Source organism: Branchiostoma lanceolatum, chromosome 9, assembly GCF_035083965.1.
Source record: "Branchiostoma lanceolatum isolate klBraLanc5 chromosome 9, klBraLanc5.hap2, whole genome shotgun sequence".
Lineage (NCBI taxonomy): Eukaryota > Metazoa > Chordata > Leptocardii > Amphioxiformes > Branchiostomatidae > Branchiostoma > Branchiostoma lanceolatum.
The window spans coordinates 20,061,194-20,082,968 of NC_089730.1; the positions used below are offsets into that span (position 1 = coordinate 20,061,194).

At 41.7% G+C, this 21,775-nt stretch overlaps 4 protein-coding genes across 4 annotated transcripts; all 4 read right to left on the bottom strand.

Annotated features, from left to right (window-relative positions):
• Nucleotides 1-1,942: 1,942 nt before the first annotated feature.
• On the bottom strand, nucleotides 1,943-5,533 carry LOC136442238 (zinc finger protein 665-like). Its single transcript, XM_066438996.1, has 2 exons — nucleotides 5,400-5,533; nucleotides 1,943-3,922 (listed from the first exon to the last, which is right to left on the bottom strand). Exon 2 carries the CDS (start codon nucleotides 3,918-3,920, stop codon nucleotides 2,070-2,072), a length of 1,851 nt encoding a protein of 616 aa, XP_066295093.1. The 5' UTR covers nucleotides 3,921-3,922; nucleotides 5,400-5,533; the 3' UTR covers nucleotides 1,943-2,069.
• Nucleotides 5,534-7,276: 1,743 nt separating this feature from the next.
• On the bottom strand, nucleotides 7,277-13,163 carry LOC136442669 (zinc finger protein 585A-like). Its single transcript, XM_066439613.1, has 4 exons — nucleotides 13,008-13,163; nucleotides 9,626-12,380; nucleotides 8,478-8,503; nucleotides 7,277-8,326 (listed from the first exon to the last, which is right to left on the bottom strand). Exons 2-4 carry the CDS (start codon nucleotides 12,376-12,378, stop codon nucleotides 7,353-7,355), a joined length of 3,753 nt encoding a protein of 1,250 aa, XP_066295710.1. The 5' UTR covers nucleotides 12,379-12,380; nucleotides 13,008-13,163; the 3' UTR covers nucleotides 7,277-7,352.
• A 1,654-nt stretch (nucleotides 13,164-14,817) lies between these two features.
• On the bottom strand, nucleotides 14,818-17,369 carry LOC136442462 (zinc finger protein 845-like). Its single transcript, XM_066439327.1, has 2 exons — nucleotides 17,269-17,369; nucleotides 14,818-16,709 (listed from the first exon to the last, which is right to left on the bottom strand). The coding sequence occupies exons 1-2, from the start codon at nucleotides 17,288-17,290 to the stop codon at nucleotides 14,914-14,916; spliced, it is 1,818 nt and encodes a 605-aa protein (XP_066295424.1). The 5' UTR covers nucleotides 17,291-17,369; the 3' UTR covers nucleotides 14,818-14,913.
• Nucleotides 17,370-18,824: 1,455 nt separating this feature from the next.
• Nucleotides 18,825-21,345, bottom strand: LOC136442223 (zinc finger protein 431-like). The gene is made up of 2 exons (XM_066438975.1): nucleotides 21,270-21,345; nucleotides 18,825-20,884 (listed from the first exon to the last, which is right to left on the bottom strand). Exon 2 carries the CDS (start codon nucleotides 20,880-20,882, stop codon nucleotides 19,566-19,568), a length of 1,317 nt encoding a protein of 438 aa, XP_066295072.1. The 5' UTR covers nucleotides 20,883-20,884; nucleotides 21,270-21,345; the 3' UTR covers nucleotides 18,825-19,565.
• Nucleotides 21,346-21,775: the final 430 nt, after the last annotated feature.

The window sequence follows — 21,775 nt, forward strand, 5'->3', positions numbered from 1 at the left end:
TGCTGTATTTCTGTGTTTGATGTTTGGTCCTCCCTGTTTCTGGTCTCATGGTTTTGGGCAGGTAGTTCCTCAGCAGGAAACCCACAGCTGGCCATTATTTCTAATGACAAGGAAAAATAGAAAGTTGAAAGAGTGACCATTCAGCACAATGAAGAATTATACATATATACTAGTACTAAGTATGTATGTACCTAGCATGTAATAGATTTACAAACGTGGATAAAATCATGTAAATTAACAAGTAACATCTCATGGCTCGGACATAATACCTGCGACTAAACCATACGTCCTCCTAGAGCATATGTTATAATATTGCATCATGTGGCATATCACACCCCACAAAATATCACACCCCATAAACTAGAAATTTAAGAAAGATAAAATTTGATAACATTTTATGGCTTGGGCATAATATTTGGGACTATACCAAAGGCGCTCCTATGTATAGCATGGGTCATAATATTCCATAATGTGGTATGTCACCCCATATTTTCACACATAGATTTTAGGTGGAAAGAAACTTACACATAATATTTTACCTACCCGCACACAACCGCACAAACATCAAAGACCATCAAACAATTGGAATACTCTTAGCCAACATCTACACAAGAAAATTGTTATTTATGCATTCAACAAAACTACAATTATCAAGCGACATCCTGATATAGTGAATTGCTCTCAGCTCACCCTATTACTAGATACGTAATTTACACATGTCAGTGCCCCCCTCCCCAACTCAAAACCTGTACCATTATCCGTCTTTCAAAACACATGCCTGTTTCGAGCTTACTGCAGTATTTGCACCAACCAGTGCGCGTTGACAATAACCTAAGGTCTTACCTGTAATCTTGCAATACTCTCCGATTGCTACAGGAATCAAGTGTGTTGGAAATTGCGCTATCTTTGAGAGAAAATAACAATTTTCTCGCTAGTCAATATGGCGGACAGAAAATCTCGGATTCGTACTTCGGAGGTCAAAGTTTACGTACCTGATTACACAACTCTAGTCTGGAATTTGTATATCTCCTAACCGGTTACGGTTTCAAAACAATGAATATGAACAAATCAACTGATTATTTGTCAACGATAGAGTGCAATTGGCACATACAAATATATCATATGTAAATGATTTGTAACGTTGCATTTTGTGAAAGAAACTGCAACTAAGTGATATAAGCTACCTATTATCAATTCTTGTAAAGATCATACAGATCAAACGGAGGTTGGGGGAGGGGCAAATCTTTTTCCTACTGACCAATGTATACTTACCTATCGGCAAAGAATAAACGAAGGGAATTTTCTATAGTCTCAACAAACATTCGGCCTAACCATCACACTTAGATCAGGAAGTATGCACATTTTGTTATTACTTGTATGCTGTTTCTTACCCGTCGATGGTGTAGTCTTGTAAAATGCACATAAATACACAGGAACAAACACACGGAGAGTCGAATAACTTTATTCTTTGTTGGTTTTCATTCAAAAGTGGTATTACGCATAACGTTACAATGGGAAAGACTGGACGTTAACTTGTCACAATTCATGAGTGCCATCTATCTATGATCTATCTATGATCTATCTATCTATCTATCTATCTATCTATCTAGCTAGCTAGCTATATCTAGCTATCAATCTAGCTATCTATTAACTGGATGCAATATCTATACATGTACATTCAATCACCGCTTGCGTAACTATGTCCATAACGTTGCTAACGTCTGATGCTTGGTAAACTCATTACAATTACTTTGTTAACTCACTAAAATAACTACGATGTCGTCAAGAGGTATTAGGATCTAAAGTATCATATATAGTAGGAGTTTTATAAGTAGTACACATCAATGATCAGTCATATTGATAGCGTTTTACAACATGCAGTAGTACTCAGTAATAGTAGTGAAGTAGTATACATTGCTGTCTTGAGAGATAATAGTAGGTAGTCATTTTAAACGTCATCCTGCCTTGTACTTAACACATGTTGGGTTTACGGGCAAAGTGTTTTGCTTCGTTTTGGTTATAACAATTTTCCTATGCATAGAAGAATCTCACAGTGACATTTTTCAGTTTCAGGGTTTCTTTCCTATGTGTTTTCTCATATGTGAGGATAGGTTTGATATATAACCACTCCTGAACCCACATTCCCCACACAGGTAGGGTTTCTCTCCAGTGTGTTTAACCATATGTCGGTCCAACAATGCCTTCTGCAGTGCAGAAAAGTCGCACTGGTCACACTTGAAGGGTTTCTCCCCTGTGTGTAGTCTCTTGTGAACAGACAGGTAAGAACTGTACGCCGTCCTGAACCCGCACTCATCACACATGTAGGATTTGTTCCCATTGTGTTTAGCCATGTGTCTCTCTAAATCACTCTTACATACAGAAGAATGGTCACACACATTACATCTGTAGGGTTTTACCCCGCCATGTTTAAGCATATGTCGATCTAGATTATGCTTTCTCGCTGTAGAATAGTCGCACTGGTCACACTTGTGGGGTTTCTCACCTGTATGAGCTCTTTTGTGATAGATTAGGTGAGACTTGCAAGTTGCGTAGTATCCACATTCGCCACACATGAAGGGATGCTCTCCACTGTGTTGTAACATGTGCCGATCTAGATTACGCTTTCTTGCTGTGGAATAGTCGCACTGGTCACACTTGTACGGTTTCTCGCCTGTGTGCGTTCTTTTGTGATCGGATAAGTGAGCCTTGTTGGCTGTGCTGTACCCGCACTCCCCACACATGTAGGGTTTCTCTCCACCGTGTTCAAACATGTGTTTATCGAGATTATTCTTCTTTGCTGTGGAGTAGTCGCACTGGTCACACTTGTAGGGTTTCTCACCTGAATGTGTTCTCATATGTTCAAGCAGGTGAGACCTATTAGCCGTTCGGTACCCACACTCTCCACACATGAAGGGTTTCTCTTCGGCGTGTTCAAACATATGTCGATCGAGATTATCCTTCTCTGCTGTGGAATAGTCACACTGATCACATTTGTAGGGTTTCTCACCTGTATGTGTACGCGTATGTTCAAGCAGGTCATACTTGTCAGCTGTTCTGTATCCGCACTCCTCACACAGGTAGGGATTCTCTCCGCTGTGTTTTAACATGTGTCGATCTAGATTATTCTTTTTTGTTGTAGAATAGTCGCAATAGTCACACGTGTACGGTTTTTCGCCTCTGTGCATTTTTGTGTGATTGGATAGGTGAGCCCTGTTTGTTGTGCTATACCCGCACTCCTCACACTTGTAGGGTTTCTCTCCTCCGTGTTCAAACATGTGTCGATCAAGATGAGTCTTCCGTGCAGCGGAATAGTCGCACTGGTCACACTTGTATGGTTTATCACCTGTATGTGTTCTCATATGTTGCGACAGGTGATGAGACCTGTTAGCCGTCCTGTACCCGCACTTTTCACACATGTAAGGTTTATCGCCAGTGTGTTTTGCCATGTGCAAGACTAGACTACCTTTCCATGCAGAGCAAAAGTCGCACTGGTCACATTTATAGGGTTTCTCCCGAGTGTGCGTAATATGTCGGGCTAGTTTAGACGAGTCATTACATGTGGAAGGTTCACCCTTAGTACGTTTGTCCTCCTGGCTACCCGTATGTCCTTTAGGAGCCTGCATATTTTCATGTGATGAGGCCTCGACATCAGGTGGGAGGGGATTTTCCTCAAACAGCACGCTTTTCTCCTCTATCTTCTGTATTTCATTGTCTGTTATCTGGTCCTCGCTGCCGTCTGTCCTATCATTAGGCTGGGCACAGCCTAGACTGCAGGTTTCCTCACATGGACTATCCCATTCCTTGTCCTGCTGCCTTCCTGTGTCCGTTGTCTGGCCCTCTCTCCTTTTCGTCTCGTTTCCAGGATGCCCTGTGACTGGTTCTTCAGCCGGAAACCATTCCAATTTGATCGCGCCCTCCATTTCTAGCCAAAGAAATAAATAATATAAGAAAGTTGAGTTACCAGTATGTATACTCCTGACTATGCTACGTATACACAAGAACTAACCACAAGACAGCGTAAAGCAGTAAAACAATATCGGAATAGCAAGGTTCTTTTATTCACAACCATGTATTTTACAAGAGACGATGTTTCGACGACTGTCAGGGCAATACTGACTGGTTCACATTGCACTGAAGCTGGGTGTTATTGCTAACAATGCAGTCCGAAACGTAAAGTATTGTTACATTAATAGATACTGTTAAGCAACAATGGTGAGATGTGAAATACTTGCTTGTGAATAAAAGAACCTTGCTTTTCAGTCATTCACCAACCTGATGAAATTTTTCACGGAAGTAAAAAAATACCTCAGACCGCTTCATCTGTTTGAATACCATTTTATTCTTACATGCATGATTCACCATACAAGATTTTAGATTTCAGAGCTTGGAAATGATCAATCATGGGCCTTTTGTAAAAATATCTAACAGATAAAAACCTAGGCTTGTGTATTTTGACGCAAAGGTATTGATGTTGGTAAAAACAAATGTCTTATTGATTGTTTGTTTGGTATCCCTCGGCACAGTAGCACTGCATTTTTTTTACTGTTCTTTAACAAGGTTTTGTGGGTATATGCACGTTGATAGGGGATGCTAGCACTGTTCCCAACAGCTTTAATAATTCTGCTTGGTACCAAATTTGGGGTCTGTACATTTCGTCAGTTTTGGGTCAGTGAGGGACAGATAAACCTCTCCCAGTCCGTAAAATTGCAGATTCGAGAAGCATGCATACATAACAAGTCGTGATGCCTGTAACTCGTTTATGATATGATTTTTATCATCAACTTCTGTTCAATCAAGGAGGTTATATAAAACCTCCTTGGTTCAATCTAGCAAGAGTGATTCATTTTATTGTTATGGCCCTGCTTTACAGGGGGCCCGGAGAGCAGTCGAGAGACGCGGACCAATCAAAAGTCTCCATTCCTATATACGTTACACAGCCATATATAGCGTCAGTGGCTACAAAATAACAACGTTTATGAACTGCTTTTCCCGTGGTGTTAACGAGGCATGGCGCCTGGCCAGCGGCCTTTAAACAAGTCATAAACATTTATTCGGTGGTTAATATAGGTCCCTTGCCAGGCATTGCGTCACCGTGGTCGGGACGTGTCACTCATTAACCCTTATAATTATGGAATAATTCCAGTGCATGAACATGTAATTTTGTATCTCTAGAAAACAAAACATCATCATTGATGAAATTCCTTTAACTTTCAATTTTTCCAGGGGCTCACGTATTTCTTCACATGCCATTGTGTCCATACGGAATATACCATTACGTTACACTACGTAATACATATTCCCCCTCTCCTTTATACATTTTACACGTTCGTTCTGTTTCAATCAGAATGCATCCTCAGGCATATCTCGCTGTCGTATTAGCCCAACAACAAAGATCTTACCTGCCTGGTCGTATTGCTGGCGACTTGATATGGTGATGAACTGTCGAGAAAATCAACCAAAATCTAGACAATGACACTCCCACAACATGGCGGACAAAGACGGTCACAGGTCATTGCTTCCCTTGACGGGATGTCAAAGGTCATGTACCTGATTACCCCAGTTGAACCTGCGGTCTGTCCGCGAAGGTACATGTACTATAACTGACTCCGAGTAATTTTCGTTCGTTTCACGCCATCCTCATTTGAGGTGAAGTATGATGCTTTTTCAAGTAGCTACTGGTAGTGCAATGCCGGTTCGCTACGGCTCGCATTTTTGACCAGCACACCGGCCGGGTCACCCCTACTCTTCTCGATAAGTGTGTTGGGTTCTTTTACGTACAGAAGTTTGACGCTTGAGGCTAATGCCTGAAGCTCCCTCATACACGGGGCCGCCGGCTTTACTTCACCATCCGAAATGAATGCAATCCCTTACAACATGTCCGAGCTGGAGGCGACCGCTAGGATCGAACTCGGGCCCTAGGATCCACGGCAGTCCAAAAACCATGAATGGTGGCGATCCACATGGCGAAGCTGCGGGGTTGCGTAAATACCGCTTGCACCACGGGGACATGTCTTAGTAGATTGACATTTAATAGTGCAAATCAATTAACGTAGTTTCAATTCTGCCTACATATCTTTACATATGTCAATCTTAATGAACCATTGGTATCTCTAAATTTGTAAAAGACAATTCTAAGTAACAGTCCAAAGGAATGGTGGCGATCGTTCGACCCACACGTAATAGTTACGATAAGAAAGTCTACATAAAAAGCGGATGTTTCGACATAATATTGAAGATTCGTCAATTCTTATACACAGACATTCATTTTACTTTGCGTTTATTTCATTTTTGTGTACTATACCTTTTTATTATAATTATCTCATTTCCTTGCAGTCTTACAATTAGCCTTCGGGCATAAATTTGCAATAAAGCTATTTATAAACTTTGTACGGATAGTCTAAGACACTCTGATTAAAAGATGTTGATGTTGGACTCATTTTAGATGACCATTTCCCTTGTCATCCAATACTTATGCATTCAAATGACTACGTTTCGGGGTCATCTTTTGCTGTCTAAGTTAGGAATTTAGGCCATGTCGATTTGATTTCATGGATGACATCCGCACGCGCATCAATTTTGTTCCGTTTCCAACACACAACAAAATTTTTCAGCCATACTGCAATTCATACAAGGCAGCTACAACATGAGAAAACATATGCTGTAATTGAAAAAAAAATGTTCCGAAAAACGGATATTGATACTCGTATTAGTATTGGTTCAAGAAGATGTGACAGAACAAAGCTAAAGAATCTGAATTTTGATAAACTATTCTCTGTGTTTAATTTTGTCCATCTTTCCTGACCACGTAGATTTCATAATACAGGCAACAAACTTTTTCTGCAAATTTTTCATTCGCTACGTGGTAGTTTAAGAACAGCCAGTAGAAAGACGGCACAACAATGTTGGTGCAATTAAGTTGTAACAATACATATGATCTTAAACGTCTAAGATGGCTTTGTAACCGTGCGACTGAAATTACTTGGTAATGAAAAAAGAACAAAACAAAAAGCAAAAGCATGTGGCATTACTATACACTGTTGATCTTAAAATCACTTTGCAACAGTACAGATGCACCGACGTTTCAAACAACAACAAAAAAGAATAGAAATTTTTAAAAAATAGCAAAGACATACATGTAAGGCATAAACAACAACAACAACAACGCCACATGAAGCAGATCACACCGTATCCTCAAGAGGACCCATATCATATGTATCATATGGCCTGCTAAAAATCTAATATATACATGTAGTGTCCTCAAGCATATCTAATGTAATGACTAGCAACAACACAACATGATCATATATTACGTACATGCACCGTGACTGGTATGTATTGCTACAACTGTATCCTTAAGAAGTGTGCTTGACCAATAGGTTTGAATTGCCTCTATCTCTTGCAGAATAAGAGTAGTCACATTGGTCGCGTTTCTCACCCTTATGCTTTCTCAGAATATGTCTGGATAGATGAGCTCTGCCAGTCGTCTTGAATCCGCACTCCCCACACATGAATGGCTTCTCCCTACCGTGTTTAAACATGTGTCGATCTAGATTATTCTTTCTTGCTGCAGAATAGTCGCACTGGTCACATTTGTAGGGTTTCTCACCCGTATGTACTTTTATGTGTTCGGATAGGTGAGACTTGTTAGCTGTGCTGTACCCACACTCAACACAAATGAAGGGTTTCTCTCCCCCATGTTCAAACATGTGTCGATTTAGATTACTCTTTGTTGCTGTAGAATAGTCGCACAGTTGACACGTGTAAGGTTTTTCTCCCGTGTGTTGAACCATGTGCTGGTCTAAATTGCCTTTCAGTGCAGTAGAATATTCACAAAGGTCACACTTAAAGGGTTTTTCACCTGTATGTGTTCTCATATGAAGGGATAGGTGACACCTGTCAGTTGTCTTGTATTCGCACTCTCCACACATGTAGCGTTTGTCCCCAGTGTGCTTTGCCATGTGGCGATCTAAATTGCCTTTCTGTGCAGCAGAATATTCGCACTGGTCACATTTATAAGGTTTGTCACCTGTATGCCTTCTGATATGCTTTGATAGGTCAGCATTTGAAGCTGCCCTGTAGTCACATTCCATACACGCGAATCGTTTCTCCATAGCACGTTTCACCGCAAGCCTGTGCGTCTGCTCTGTTCGACAATGTACGAGAGGGTTTTGAAATTTTCCCCCACACGTTTCCTCGCATGGAATGTCCTCTTCCTTCTTCTGGTGCCTTTCCATACCTAATTTCTCGCTGCTACCTGTCTTCTTCTTCCCAGGATGTACTGCTGGTAGTTCGTCCACCAGAATCTCGCTGCTTCTCTCGTCCATTTCTAAAGACAACAAAGAAATACCGAAAAATGAAAAAATAGAAAACCCTTCCATACTATCTATACCTGCATTTTCACCCCTTTACAACTGTGATTTATTATTACACCTGTTATGCCCCCCTCCCCCATCCAAAGCCAATGTAAGATTCAAAACCAATATACTCTTGTGGTTCTATTTTGCTGCCGTGTAAACATCAAACATTGACTGTTAATAACTAACGGATGTCTTACCTGTGTGCTGATTTTGTTGTAGGATCGACAAGTCGTTAAATAAAGTCTTGAAAATGGTCTAAGATTCTACGAACGATCTTCCTTGTGTTTGCAAAATGGCGGACAAGTGGGAGTCGCAGGTCAATGCTTATTCAGGTGAAAGGTCAAATCTCTTCTTCCTGATGACCCAGAAGGAAATGTACATGACAGATAACACTATATGTGCCGCTTTGAGTAAATCTATTGATGGTTCATTCACAAAGCACCCGATTGATGCAATAAGTAAATTCACATTTATACTGTGTATTAGTATCTTTATTGGGCATGAGGATGACATACATTAACAACACGAGAAGAAACTTTGACTCGAGCTCATTTTATTTTGACATATCAGAATAAAATCAGAGGGTAAACTTAATGATAATACACAATATAGATACAATATCATAATCGTTCAATATGATACAAAGAAAATGAAGAAAGCATAAACTAAATGGCAGTAAAATCGAATACATATATGGACGTTTTGCTACCTATATGCCATATGACCTCACCTCATATATTTGTCTTTGTCCTATATAGGCTATATACAGCTTGGAATATTAGTACTAATGCACTATTACAGCAATGATACTCTGTTCTATACAGGGCGTTCCCATTGGATTGCAGCATACCACATCCTTATTTGCAACAGCAGCTATCAGTGTCTAGGCTATTAATAGATACGTATATGCTGTACAAGAGGCGCCAGGGGCCTTACCAGCCTAACTTACAGTTTAATGTACAACTGCAGGCTAAACGACAGTTCAAATGGGCGTCCATTACAAGTTGAATATAGGTAGTCGACGTTTTAATAGTTTCTACTTATTGATCATTAAATGTATATTAGGCTGCATTCTTCCCAGGAAACCCAGTCCCTACAGTTTCATTGGCGTGTTTGACCAACTGTGTAGGTCTAAAGTACTTTTTAATGAAGCAGAATAGATCCTCTGGTCACAGTTGTTTGGTTTTCTCCTGGCTGTTTGTTTTCGCACAAGCTTGGATAGGATAAATCCGTCAACGGTACTGTATCCTCAACTGTGAACTTGATGCTAAGAAGTGTGTCTGGCCAAGTGTTTGTTTAGATTGTTTTTCGCTCTGGTAGAATAGTCACATTGTATACATTTGTATGGTTTCTCCCCTGTATGCATTCTCATATGGACAATTAGGGTAGACTTATGAGCCGTCCTGAACCCACACTTCTCACACATAAAGGGTTTGTCACCAGTGTGCGTGAGCATGTGCCGGTCTAACTTGTCTTTCTGTGCAGATGAGTAGTCGCATTGGTCACATTTGTATTTGCATTTATAGGGTTTCATATCTGTATGCCTTCTCATATGTCCGTTTAGATTGGACTTGTCAGCCGACCTGTATCCGCACTCTCCGCACATGTAGCGTTTTTCTCCGGTGTGCGTAGCCATGTGTCGGTCTAGATAGCTTTTCCTTCCTGCAGAATAGTCGCACTGGTCACATTTATATGGTTTCTCACCTGTATGCGTCTTAGTGTGTCTCGACAGGTCAGCCTTTGAAGCTGTTCTGTAGTCACATTCCGTACACACGAAGCGTTTTTCTGCACGTTTCACCGCAAGCCTGTCCGTCTGGTCTGTTATATCCTCCACGGGAGGATGGTCAGATTTTACCCTGCAAGTTTCTACCCAAGTAATGCCCTCTTCCTGCTTCTGCTTTCTTGCCATGTCTAATTTCTCGCCGCGGGTTGTCTTCTTCCCAGGAATCTCACTGCTTATCTCGTCCATTTCCAAGCAAATGTAGGGGGTTTCTCCGATGTGTTTAACCATGTGTTGGTCCATAGAACGCTTGTTTGCAGCAGAATAGTCACACTGGTCACATCTATAGAGTTTCTCACCTACATGTCTTCTCATATGCACAATTAGGGAAGACCTGTAAGCCGTTCTGTATCCACATTCTCCACACATGTACGGTTTGTCTCCAGTGTGTCTAGCCATGTGACGGTGTAAATCGTCTTTCCTTGCAGCAGAATAGTCGCAGTGGTTACACTTAAACGGTTTCTCACCTGTATGTGTTCTTCTATGTCTGGACAGAAGAGACCTTTTCGCTGTCCTGTATCCACACTCACCGCACATGTAATGTTTTTCTCCGGTGTGCGTAGCCATGTGTTGGTCTAGAGAGCTTTTCCTTACTGCAGAATAGTCGCACTGGTCACATTTATATGGTTTCTCACCTGTATGCGTCATAGTGTGTCTCGACAGGTCAGACTTTGAAGCTGTTCTGTAGTCACATTCCGTACATACGAAGCGTTTTTCTGCACGTTTCACCGCAAGCCTGTCCGTCTGGTCTGTTATATCCTCCACGGGAGGATGGTCAGAGTTTACTCTGCAAGTTTCCTTCCAATTGAGGCCCTCTTCCTGCTTCTGTTTTCGTTCCATGTCTAATTTCTCGCCGCTGCTTGTCTTCTGCCCAGGATGTACTGCTGATAGTTTGTCAACAAGAATCTCGCTGCTTCTCTCGTTCATTTCCAAGCACATGTAGGGTTTTTCTCCGATGTGTTTAACAATGTGTTGGTCTAAAGAACGCTTGTTTGCAGCAGAATAGTCACACTGGTCACATTTATAGAGTTTCTCACCTACATGTCTTCTCATATGTACAATTAGGGAAGACCTGCAAGCCGTTCTGTATCCACATTCTCCACACATGTACGGTTTGTCTCCAGTGTGTCTAGCCATGTGACGGCGTAAATCGTCTTTCCTTGCAGCAGAATAGTCGCAGTGGTTACACTTAAACGGTTTCTCACCTGTATGTTTTCTTCTATGTCTGGACAGAAGAGACCTTTTCGCTGTCCTGTATCCACACTCACCGCACATGTAACGTTTTTCTCCGGTGTGCGTAGCCATGTGTTGGTCTAGAGAGCTTTTCCTTACTGCAGAATAGTCGCACTGGTCACATTTATATGGTTTCTCACCTGTATGCGTCATAGTGTGTCTCGACAGGTCAGCCCTTGAAGCTGTTCTGTAGTCACATTCCGTACATACGAAGCGTTTTTCTGCACGTGTCACCGCAAGCCTGTCCGTCTGGTCTGTTATATCCTCCACGGGAGGATGGTCAGAGTTTACTCTGCAAGTTTCCTCCCAATTAAGGCCCTCTTCCTGCTTCATCTGCTTTCGTTCCATGTCTAATTTCTCGCCGCTGCTTGTCTTCTTCCCAGGATGTACTGCTGGTAGTTTGTCAACAAGAATCTCGCTGCTTCTCTCGTTCATTTCCAAGCAAATGTAGGGGTTTTCTCCGATGTGTTTAACCATGTGTTGGTCCAAAGAACGCTTGTTTGCAGCAGAATAGTCACACTGGTCACATCTATAGAGTTTCTCACCTACATGTCTTCTCATATGCACAATTAGGGAAGATCTGTAAGCCATTCTGTATCCACATTCTCCACACATGTACGGTTTGTCTCCAGTGTGTCTAGCCATGTGACGGTGTAAATCGTCTTTCCTTGCAGCAGAATAGTCGCAGTGGTTGCACTTAAACGGTTTCTCACCTGTATGTTTTCTTCTATGTCTGGACAGAAGAGACCTTTTCGCTGTCCTGTAGTCACATTCCGTACATACGAAGCGTTTTTCTGCACGTTTCACCGCAAGCCTGTCCGTCTCCTCTGTTCGAGCCTGTACGGGTACAAGGTCAGATTTCACCCCGCACGTTTCGTCTGACCGAATGTCCTCTTCCTTGTTCTGCTGCCTTCCCGTGTCCAACGTCTCGCTGCTGCTTGTCTCGTTCTCATCGTGTACAGTTGACAGATCGTCCATAGAGATCTCCTCGCTGCTTCTCTTGTCCATTTCTAGCAAGTAAAATAAATCATAATCAATAAATAGAGACATTCCCACACTAATCCGACTTCTTGTGGAATCAAGGCCTTTATTTTTCTTCAACGTGCTTGGCGAAGCACACTGGTGAAGTGGTGGGGAGGGGTAGCAGATAAGAGTGGGATGAAAAGAACCCCTTTTGTCCTTAAAAATAGTCGTACAAATAGCACACGGTGTATTTATTATAAGCAGGGGTTCCCGCGGGCAACCGTATGAATGGTTTTAGGAAATAAAACAACACGCACTGTGACACGTATGAATAACTTATGATCACATAATCCGCGAGCTTCTTACCGAATAAAATCATCATCATCATCATCATCACTGTCGTGACTAGAAAATTGCCAAGACCCCCCCCCCCCCAAAAAAAAAAAATCCCAGGGAAGTGCTTCAATATTTTGCAATGTATATAGGTTATCAAACCGTGGAATTGCTATCATCCGTCGAAGAGATGAACTCTAACTAGTCTTAGTTTGCGCCGTAATGCCCCGTCCCCATTATAAATATACCCGCTAATTTTCCAGTAAACAAAACAGCTCTATTTCCGAAGGTCAAAGAGTTGGCATGGGTTCGAGGGAACAGACAGTTAACAAACGTCTTACCTGTCGGTTTATGGTGTTATTTGATATCCAATGTGTTGAGTTGTCTTAAGAATAGCCTAAAACTGCAAAGAAGTGAGAATGCGATGCACCCTCAAATCAAAATGGCAGACAGAAAAGTTGACCCCTAGGTGCTGCAGAGGTCGAGGGTCAAAGTTGATTTACCTGATGATCCCATTATGTCTTAACATGCAGTAACGCTGTATCCCGTTTCTCTGCTACAAGATAACCTTTAAAACTGTTCTGGATTTGATTTTGTATAATCTTACACCTTTTATACTAAGTATTAAACTACTCCTCAATCAGAAGTTGCTGGGGAGATTGTGACCTCCTTATCTTATACCCCTTTTTTGTATAGACTCCCCAATAAACGGACCATAAACGTGGCATATTTTAAGGAGGTCACAACAGTACACAACTAGTCTTCCCCAACAGCCCCCTCACTCACTCCCTACTTGGAAACTATTTCAAGCATCTTTGTAAAGTAAGTCGAGCACCCAGTTAATTCTATTTTACCTTTGTCATGATCCGTCCTACGGTTTCTCCAACTCAGACACAGGAAGGCTGACGAAAAGAATCATTTGCACTACCACTACAGCCTCCCCCCAGACCGTAACCTCGGCTTGAAGAATAGTGTTGGATCATAGTAATTACTGAGGTTTTTTTTCTCGGGAAAACCTCCTTGCTGAGATGCACAAGTCAAGCGTTGGTCCTGCAGTATCGGTGCAGTCTGCTGCTAACTCCTCGACATGTTTGTCCCTTTCCCGATAATCTACAGACAAATGTAAGGATCAAATTCACACCGTATTTTATTCTTAGTAAAATGTGATTTGACGAGTCTTCTTCTAAGGACTACTTCAATGTCGCATAGACAGGCGTGAAACACCGAGAATGCGCCGGCATCTGCTTGGAGATTACCCTTCTTTATGCGAGGTGGCCAGGTTCGTCATATGTTCCTGACCGGCTAAAGCTAGAGTCAATGCATGGGCAATAGGGTATAGTTTTGTATGTACTTTATTCTGTATATTTGGTTTGGATACATCACACAATACACTGATAGTAGACACCACTCCATATGCAGGGAAGACATTACAAAACAAGACTATTATGATCTTATTATCTATCTATCTGGCTAACGTACGGAATAGCCTTAAGCTTGTACGTTGTCTTTATTGTGCGGTAATGCCACTTGCCTTACTACAAGGCTTCGCTAATTTCACCCTACTCTATCCTATTTTATATTAATATTGTACAGATTTGATTTCAGCATTTCTTTTCTGTTGTGTAGTTGATTTCCTAAGTTGATTTCCTAAGTTGATTTAGATTACTTCTTTCCTCTGTCGTATCAATATCTATTGAACATAGTCGTTTATGGTTTTGTCGGGATGGTGGCCTTCAAAATGTGTCCTCGACATGGTCTACTTATTGCACCTTACCGTCCACTGTGTTGGACAGGCATAATAAATAATCAGATAAATCCCCGTGCTGGGCGAATTTAGACCTGATAGCCGTTATGAGTCTGCACTTTTCACACTTACAATGCCCTTCAACAGATTAAAGTTTGCGTCCTTTCAAATTACATTTCTGTTCCACATGTACAGAGTAGTATCACTGGTCACATTTATCGGACTTTTACAAGTTTTTTTTTATTTGTTTATATGAAGGGTCTCCATTAGTGAGTACATCACACATACTACACTGTTTTTCCTGAGTCGTCATAATAACACATTACAATTTTAGATACACTAACACTAGAGCACCTGCCAAACCTAACACATGTATCTACATTTACAACAACATTGATTTAAGTGATAATGGAGATGAGAGGTCAGAGGTCGGACTTAACAATATACACAGGTATGTACAGTCATCTAGCTACCACCAAGTTGATGTTTTCTCAGATATTTTATCAGGTCATATCTGTCAGTCCTGTACCCGCACTTCCCAGACATGCAGTGTTTGTTAAGTGATCAGTGTGTCTCAGCATGTGGCGGCTCAAACTACTTTGCCTCGCAGCAGAAAAGTCGCACTTGTCACACTTGTAGGGTTTCTCACCAGTGTGTCTAGTCATGTGCTTAATTAGATTAGAATTTTGAGAAGCAGAATAGTCGCACTGGTCGCATTTGTAGGGTTTGTCTCCTGTATGTTTTCTCATATGTAGGGAAAGAAAGTACCTGTCCGTCGTTCCGTACCCGCATTCTTCACACATGAAGGGTTTCTCTCCGGTGTGTTTAGACACATGTCTGTCTAGATTGCCTTTCTGAGAAGCAGAATAGTCACACTGGTCACATTTATAAGGTTTTTCACCGGTATGAGTTCTCATGTGTTGGGACAAGAGAGACCTTCCAAACGTCCTGAATCCGCACTCCCCGCACATGTATGGTTTAGTGTGTTTAGCCATGTGTTGGACTAAAATGCTTGTATGTGCAGCAGAATAGTCACACTGGTCACATTTGTACGGTTTCTTGTCCGTATGCTTTCTCATATGTGTGGTTAGATTGGACCTTAAAGCCGTTCTGTACCCGCACTCATCACACATGTAGGGTTTGTCTCCGGTGTGTTTCGCCATGTGTAGGTCTAAAGAACATTTCTGTGCTGCAGAATAGTCGCACTGGTCACACTTATAAGGTTTAACACCTGTATGTGTTCTCATATGTATGGCTAGGTAAGACCTACCAGCCGTCCTGTATCCGCACTCCCCGCACATGTAGGGTTTTTCACCGCTGTGTCGTAGCGTGTGTTGGTCTAAATTGCTTTTTCTAGCAGTTGAATAGTCGCACTGGTCACATTTGTAGGGTCTCTCACCTGTATGCTTTCTCATATGTTCTGATAGACAAGACCCATAAGCCGTCCTGAACCCGCATTCTCCACACGTATAGGGTTTGTCTCCCGTGTGTTTAGCCATGTGTCGGTCTAAATTGACTTTCCTTGCAGTTGAATAATCGCACTGGTCACACTTGATGGGTTTCTCGCCTGTATGTCTTTTCATATGTGCACGTAGGCTAGACCTATTCACCGTCCTGTACTCGCACTCTCCACACATGTAGGGTTTTATTCCAGTGTGTTTAGCCATGTGCCTGTCTAAATCAGTCTTTTGTGCTGCAGAATAGTCGCACACATTACATCTGTATGGCTTCTCCCCACTGTGTTTAAGCATGTGTCGACGTAGGCTATTCTGCCTTGCTGAAGAAAAGTCGCATTGGTCACATTTGTAGGGTTTCTCCCCTGTATGTGTTCTTGTGTGTAGGGACAGATTAGACTTCTTAGCCGTCCTGTATCCACACTCTTCACACATGTAGGGTTTGTCACCATTGTGGCCCGCGATGTGTTCCTGTAAGCTCTTTTTCCACCGTGTAGAAAAGTCACATTGGTCGCACTTCCATTGTTTTCTTTCACCATGTTCTTTGACATGCTGAGTTAGGTAACGCGTTTCATTCGTCTTGTAGTCACACTGGTTACACGAGTAGCTACAGGATGGGTCCACAGCACGGTGTTTCACGTCCTGCATGTCGGACGATCCTTCAGGACGCTGTGCATGAAGTTGTGGCGAGGCCTGCTTATCATCATTGTCTACCTCACATCCTACGGGCAACTGTACATAACGCTTGTCATGCTTCATAATTTGTACCCCACAAACTTCCTCGGAAACAATAACCCTTGTGGTGTCCTGTTGGATTCCCGTGTCCGTTGTCTGGTCGTCCATTTCTAAAGGTGATGACAAAGCGATAGTCTAAATCATTGAGGTTGATGACCCCCCCCCCCCAGGTTCAACAACTCGACCCCCCCCCCCAAAAGAAAACTATACGCGTACTAGAGTACGTCTTCAATTTACCCAATAGCAAGCTATATCTTCATATCGATTTTAATCTATATGTAGTTCCCTGCCCCCATCCCCGCCGCCTCACGATATACCCGTCACTTCCCCCACTCTCATTTACAACCGACATATGCTTCCTAATCAATCAGACTAGTAGTCGGGCTTCTTTGGAGCGTATTTGGTGGTGTTGCATTCGTACGTCTTTTTTCTTTGTGTCTATGATACGCGCTTTTTTCAGATCTCTCAAGGCTTGAGATATCTTTAGAAAAACGTACAAACGCAAACACCGCCAAAGCAAATTTGATCAGATCAAATCAAATCAAATACGCTCAAAGCAAGCAGGACTGTAACATGTGCTTGCAGATGAGGATTCCACTAAGAACTGTAATCCTCAAGTTCTTAATGCATCATCAGGAGATTATCACTGAACATCAAGAATGATCTCACCTGTCGGATTATAATGCTCCATGATTGATACAGCCTTGAAATGCTGCCGTAGATTCCGAGAAACGTTCTCCTAATCCAATATGGCCGACAGGAGTGATTCCGAGGGTCATCTACTAGGCCGGCAAAGGTCAAAGTTGACCTGCCTGATACTCCAACCGAACTGCAAGTCGCTGTATCTTCGTAGGCACAGTATTGGTATTGTAAATGTATTTGATTTCGCCGGTAGTCAATTTCGCGGTAAGGAGAAAATGGGGTGTTCGCGGTGGTTTTTATTAAGTTTTGCGTTTGATACAATAGTAGGGCTGCAGTCATAGGCGGGCAAAAAGTTTCATGGTGGATTTAAGTTCGCGCTGAAGAGTTCACCGCGAAAACCGCGAACGTAGAACCACCGCGAGCATTTCTGCATTTACAGTATGAACTGCATCTTATCTTCACACTTGGTCGTCACCAGAATCTCATCGGATGCTCTGAAATAATAGACATTGTTCAAACGGAGACGAACTTTGGATGAAAGGTAGGGAAAAAGATTGGATTTCATTTTGGCATAAACTTTCTCGTTTTCCTATGGCCATTTTCATATCCTCCGCAGGCTTCAGCTGTTGTCTGTTCAAGTTAACGTTTTCTTATTATATATTTACAGGCCAGTAACAAGAAAACAATGTAATAACAAAACGGTATAATGAACCGTCAAGTGAATTCCAAACATAGATGACAAAATGATTCTGAAACGTGAGCAGCTAACATTTGCATCAATATTGATTCCGAAGAACTCAGAGGTGAAGCAAGAGTTAGGAGACATCATGTCTTCATGAAATATATTACGCAAATCAGGCCTTCATTTTCAACCATGTTTACCGTCACATAACTTCCAAATGCCACAGAATTTCCTCATTAATTATGCAAATTAGGTCTTTATTACATAATTTTTATCTATCAATGTCTCTCTATTTCTCAGTTATGCAATTTGCATAATTTGCATTACATTATGTACATCTCTAATTAAGCTACCCACATACTAAATATCATCGTCGTTCCTTTGTTTAGTTATTATCCTTGGAAGATTGTAACAAAAACGCCCCTGCAGTTCTAGAGCAAGCTGGTAGGGGGCCCAACCTATAACACTTGTTCATTGCATTACAAACTATCTGCCACAAAAAAATATAGACCATATTACGTTCTGGTCAAAATATACATAACATGGAAGTTCTGCTGCAGTGCCAAGGTCACATACCAGACGGGCCAAAATTATCATTGACCTTTGCCCTCTCAACAACTACTGCCATACCAAATATCATCACAATCCATCTAGGCGTTCTTGAGTTATACTGACTACAAACATCCGGAAACAAGGACACACAAACACAACATTTGCATGGAGATAATAAACGCATAATTACAACACAATTGTGGTTTCGAATAGCTTTATTTCAAGAACCAAGTGTTATATCAGTGGCAAACAAATGCTGGTTAACTATTTCATGTCAGTTTCAACTAAATATGACAAGTCAACTTTACTGAAGAAATAAGAAAATAAAAAAGTTGTGTATGGTTCAAGCAAGATTAGCTAAGGTGTTGAAACTAGAATGTTGTATCTTGACAAAGAATGTTGGTCAAAGGTGAAGAAAAAAAAACTTTCGCTAATTATAACTTGAATAGTACAGGAACCTCTGTGGGAAACATTAGCTCTAGAAGTGCTAGTGAACTGACTTTGGAACGCTTCAAAGTACATAACTGTCTAACAGGGCAATCTTGAGAAGACTTAGTAACAGTACAAGTGAAACGACTTTGTAAACAAAACAAAACGAAAAATAGCCAATACATTAGGCATAGTCGTTGTACAAAACAAATACTTATATGTCGGTATTACAGCTCGACCTTATGATGTCCCTTCTGAGGAAACTCTTGTGATCTGTGGTGTGCTTAGTTTGGGTCACATGAAGTTGTTTTTAGGTAGAAAAATCAATGAACAGGTAATATACATTTTCTAATGTATCATCACCATTCTAATGTATGGTGACACACAATGCCACAGGTTAGTTGAAGTTTCCTTGACGGGGAATTTCAACAGCCAACAAGCACAAAGTTGTACCTTCTAATAAACCATGTTTTGATATTTGCTAAAGGCAAACAACAACAAAGACTTCATAATGTCCTACGTACATACAAGGTGACTCCCTACAGCGCTTTGCTTCCTTTTCCATAACTGTCAACTGTATTCATAATCCTATAGTGTGTTTTATGAAGTGATACTTTGAATTGCTTTCAGTTTTGCCAGAAAAGTCACATTGGTCACATATTTATGTGCTCTTGCCAGCATGCTTTTTCATATGTACGGTTAGGACAAACTTACGGTTCGTCCTGTACCCGCACTCTCCACACATGTAGGGCTTTTCTCCAGTGTGCTTAACCATGTGGTAATCTAAGTGGGCTTTCTTGACAGCAGAATAGTCACATTGATCACATTTATATGGTTTATCACCCGTATGTCTTCTCATATGTACGGTAAGATAACACCTAGCAATCGTTCTGTATCCGCACTTTTCACACATGTAGGGCTTTTCTCCGGTGTGCTTAGCCATGTGTTGGTCTAAATGGCCTTTTTTGACAGCAGAATAGTCGCATTGATCACACTTATATGGTTTATCGCCTGTATGTGTTCTTATATGTTCGGATAAGTGAGTTCTTGAAGTCGTCCTGTATCCGCACTCCTCGCACATGTAGGGTTTGTCTCCCGTGTGTCGTAGCATGTGCTGGTGTAAATTGTGTGGTGTAGCAGTTGAAAACTCACACTGGTCACACTTATGGGGTTTTTCGCCTGTATGCGTTCTCCTATGTGCGGATAGACGAGACCTGTTAGCCGTTTTGAACCCGCATTCTTCACAGATGTACGGTTTGTCACCCGTGTGTTTAGCCATGTGTTGGTCTAAACATATTTTTCGTGCAGCAGAATAGTCGCACTGGTCACATTTATAGGGTTTCTCACCGGTATGCTTTCTCATATGTCTGTAAAGATGAGACCTATTAGCTGTCCTGTATCCGCACTCACCGCACATATAGGGTTTTTCACCGGTATGTTGAGCCATGTGTTGGTCTAAAGAACGTTTGTGTGCCGTGGAATAGCCACACTGGTCACACTTATAGGGTTTTTCACCTGTATGTTTTCTCATATGAAGGGATAGTTGAGATCTAGAAGTCGTCCTGTATTCGCACTCTCCACACATGTAACGTTTGTCGCCAGTGTGCTTTGCCATGTGGCACTTTAAATTGCCTTTCCGTGCAGCAGAATAGTCGCACTGGTCACATTTATAGGGTTTCTCACCTGTATGCCTTCTGATATGTTTTGATAGTTCACTATTTTTAGCTGCCCTGTAGTCACACTCCGTACACGCGAAGCGTTTGTCCACAGCACGTTTCACTTCAAGCCTATCCGTCTGCTCTGTCCGACCCAGTACGGGTGGATGGTTAGATTTTACTCCGCATGTCTCCTGGCATGGGATTTCCTCTTCCTGCTTCTGCTGCCTTCCCGTGTCTAATTTCTCGCCACTGTTTGTCTCGTTTCCAGGCTGTACTGCTGGTATTTCGTCCACCAGAATCTCGCTGCACCTCTCGTCCATTTCTAAAGACAACAAAGCAATGCCGAAAACTGAAAAATACAGATACTATACCTACATTTTCATCATTATAGTATTATACAACTTTTAGCAAAATATACATACATAATGTCCCATATCGTCAAGTGTGGCATAGCTATCTGCAGGTAATCATAGTTTTTGATTGTGTTATTTCCGTTAACGTTTTCCATGAGTGAGCTTACTGTGCATCGGATGTATGGTACATAACATAACACACCCCATGCCCCCCCTCCCCCATTCCAAGTATATTTAACCTCCTTGCCCATTCAAAGCTAAATGTAAGAGTCACAAACATTGTACTCATGCGGTTCTTTTTTGCTGTCGTGTAAGCACCGAACATTGACCGTTGATAACTAATGAATGTCTTACCTGTGTGCTGGATTCGTTGTAGGATCGACAAGTCGTTAGATAAAGTCTTAAAAATTCTACAAGCTATCTTCCAAAATGGCGGAGAACTTGAGTCACGGGTCAATGCTTACTCCGGTGAAAGGTCACATCTTTTGTTCCCGATGACCCAAATAGAAATGCACATGGCAGATAACACCATATGTGCCGCCTTGAGTAAGTTTATTAATGTTTTTTTTCACAAAGTATCCATATGATTGAAACAATAACATACTTCACATTTATATTGTATACGCGTATCTTCACTGGGCATGAATAGGACAAACAAAATAAACAACACGAGAAGAAACTAGTCTCTACCAGACTAACCGCGCCGGCTATAGGGAGAACATTTGCCGGGGGACTTTGGCCATGGAGGGTAACATTCGGACACTATCTCCGTAGCCGACTCCCTTCATAAAAATTGACTCTATTTTGGCCAATTTCTACTATTTTCCAAGCAACCAGCGGAGGATGGTAGAGCCTAAGAA

Bases quoted from the DNA above. Each gene is read 5' to 3' on its own strand.
- LOC136442238 (XM_066438996.1), bottom strand. From the start codon at position 3,920: ATGGAGGGCGCGATCAAATTGGAATGGTTTCCGGCTGAAGAACCAGTC.
- LOC136442669 (XM_066439613.1), bottom strand. From the start codon at position 12,378: ATGGACAAGAGAAGCAGCGAGGAGATCTCTATGGACGATCTGTCAACT. The intron at 8,504-9,625 runs GCATCAAGTTCA...TTTACACGGCAG, and splicing joins TTGGCCAGACACACTTCTTA to CAAAATAGAACCACAAGAGT. The intron at 8,327-8,477 runs GTTTTGAATCTT...TGTTGTCTTTAG, and splicing joins AGAACCACAAGAGTATATTG to AAATGGACGAGAGAAGCAGC.
- LOC136442462 (XM_066439327.1), bottom strand. From the start codon at position 17,290: ATGGAGCATTATAATCCGACAG. The intron at 16,710-17,268 runs GTGAGATCATTC...CATCACCTTTAG, and splicing joins GGAGCATTATAATCCGACAG to AAATGGACGACCAGACAACG.
- LOC136442223 (XM_066438975.1), bottom strand. From the start codon at position 20,882: ATGGACGAGAGGTGCAGCGAGATTCTGGTGGACGAAATACCAGCAGTA.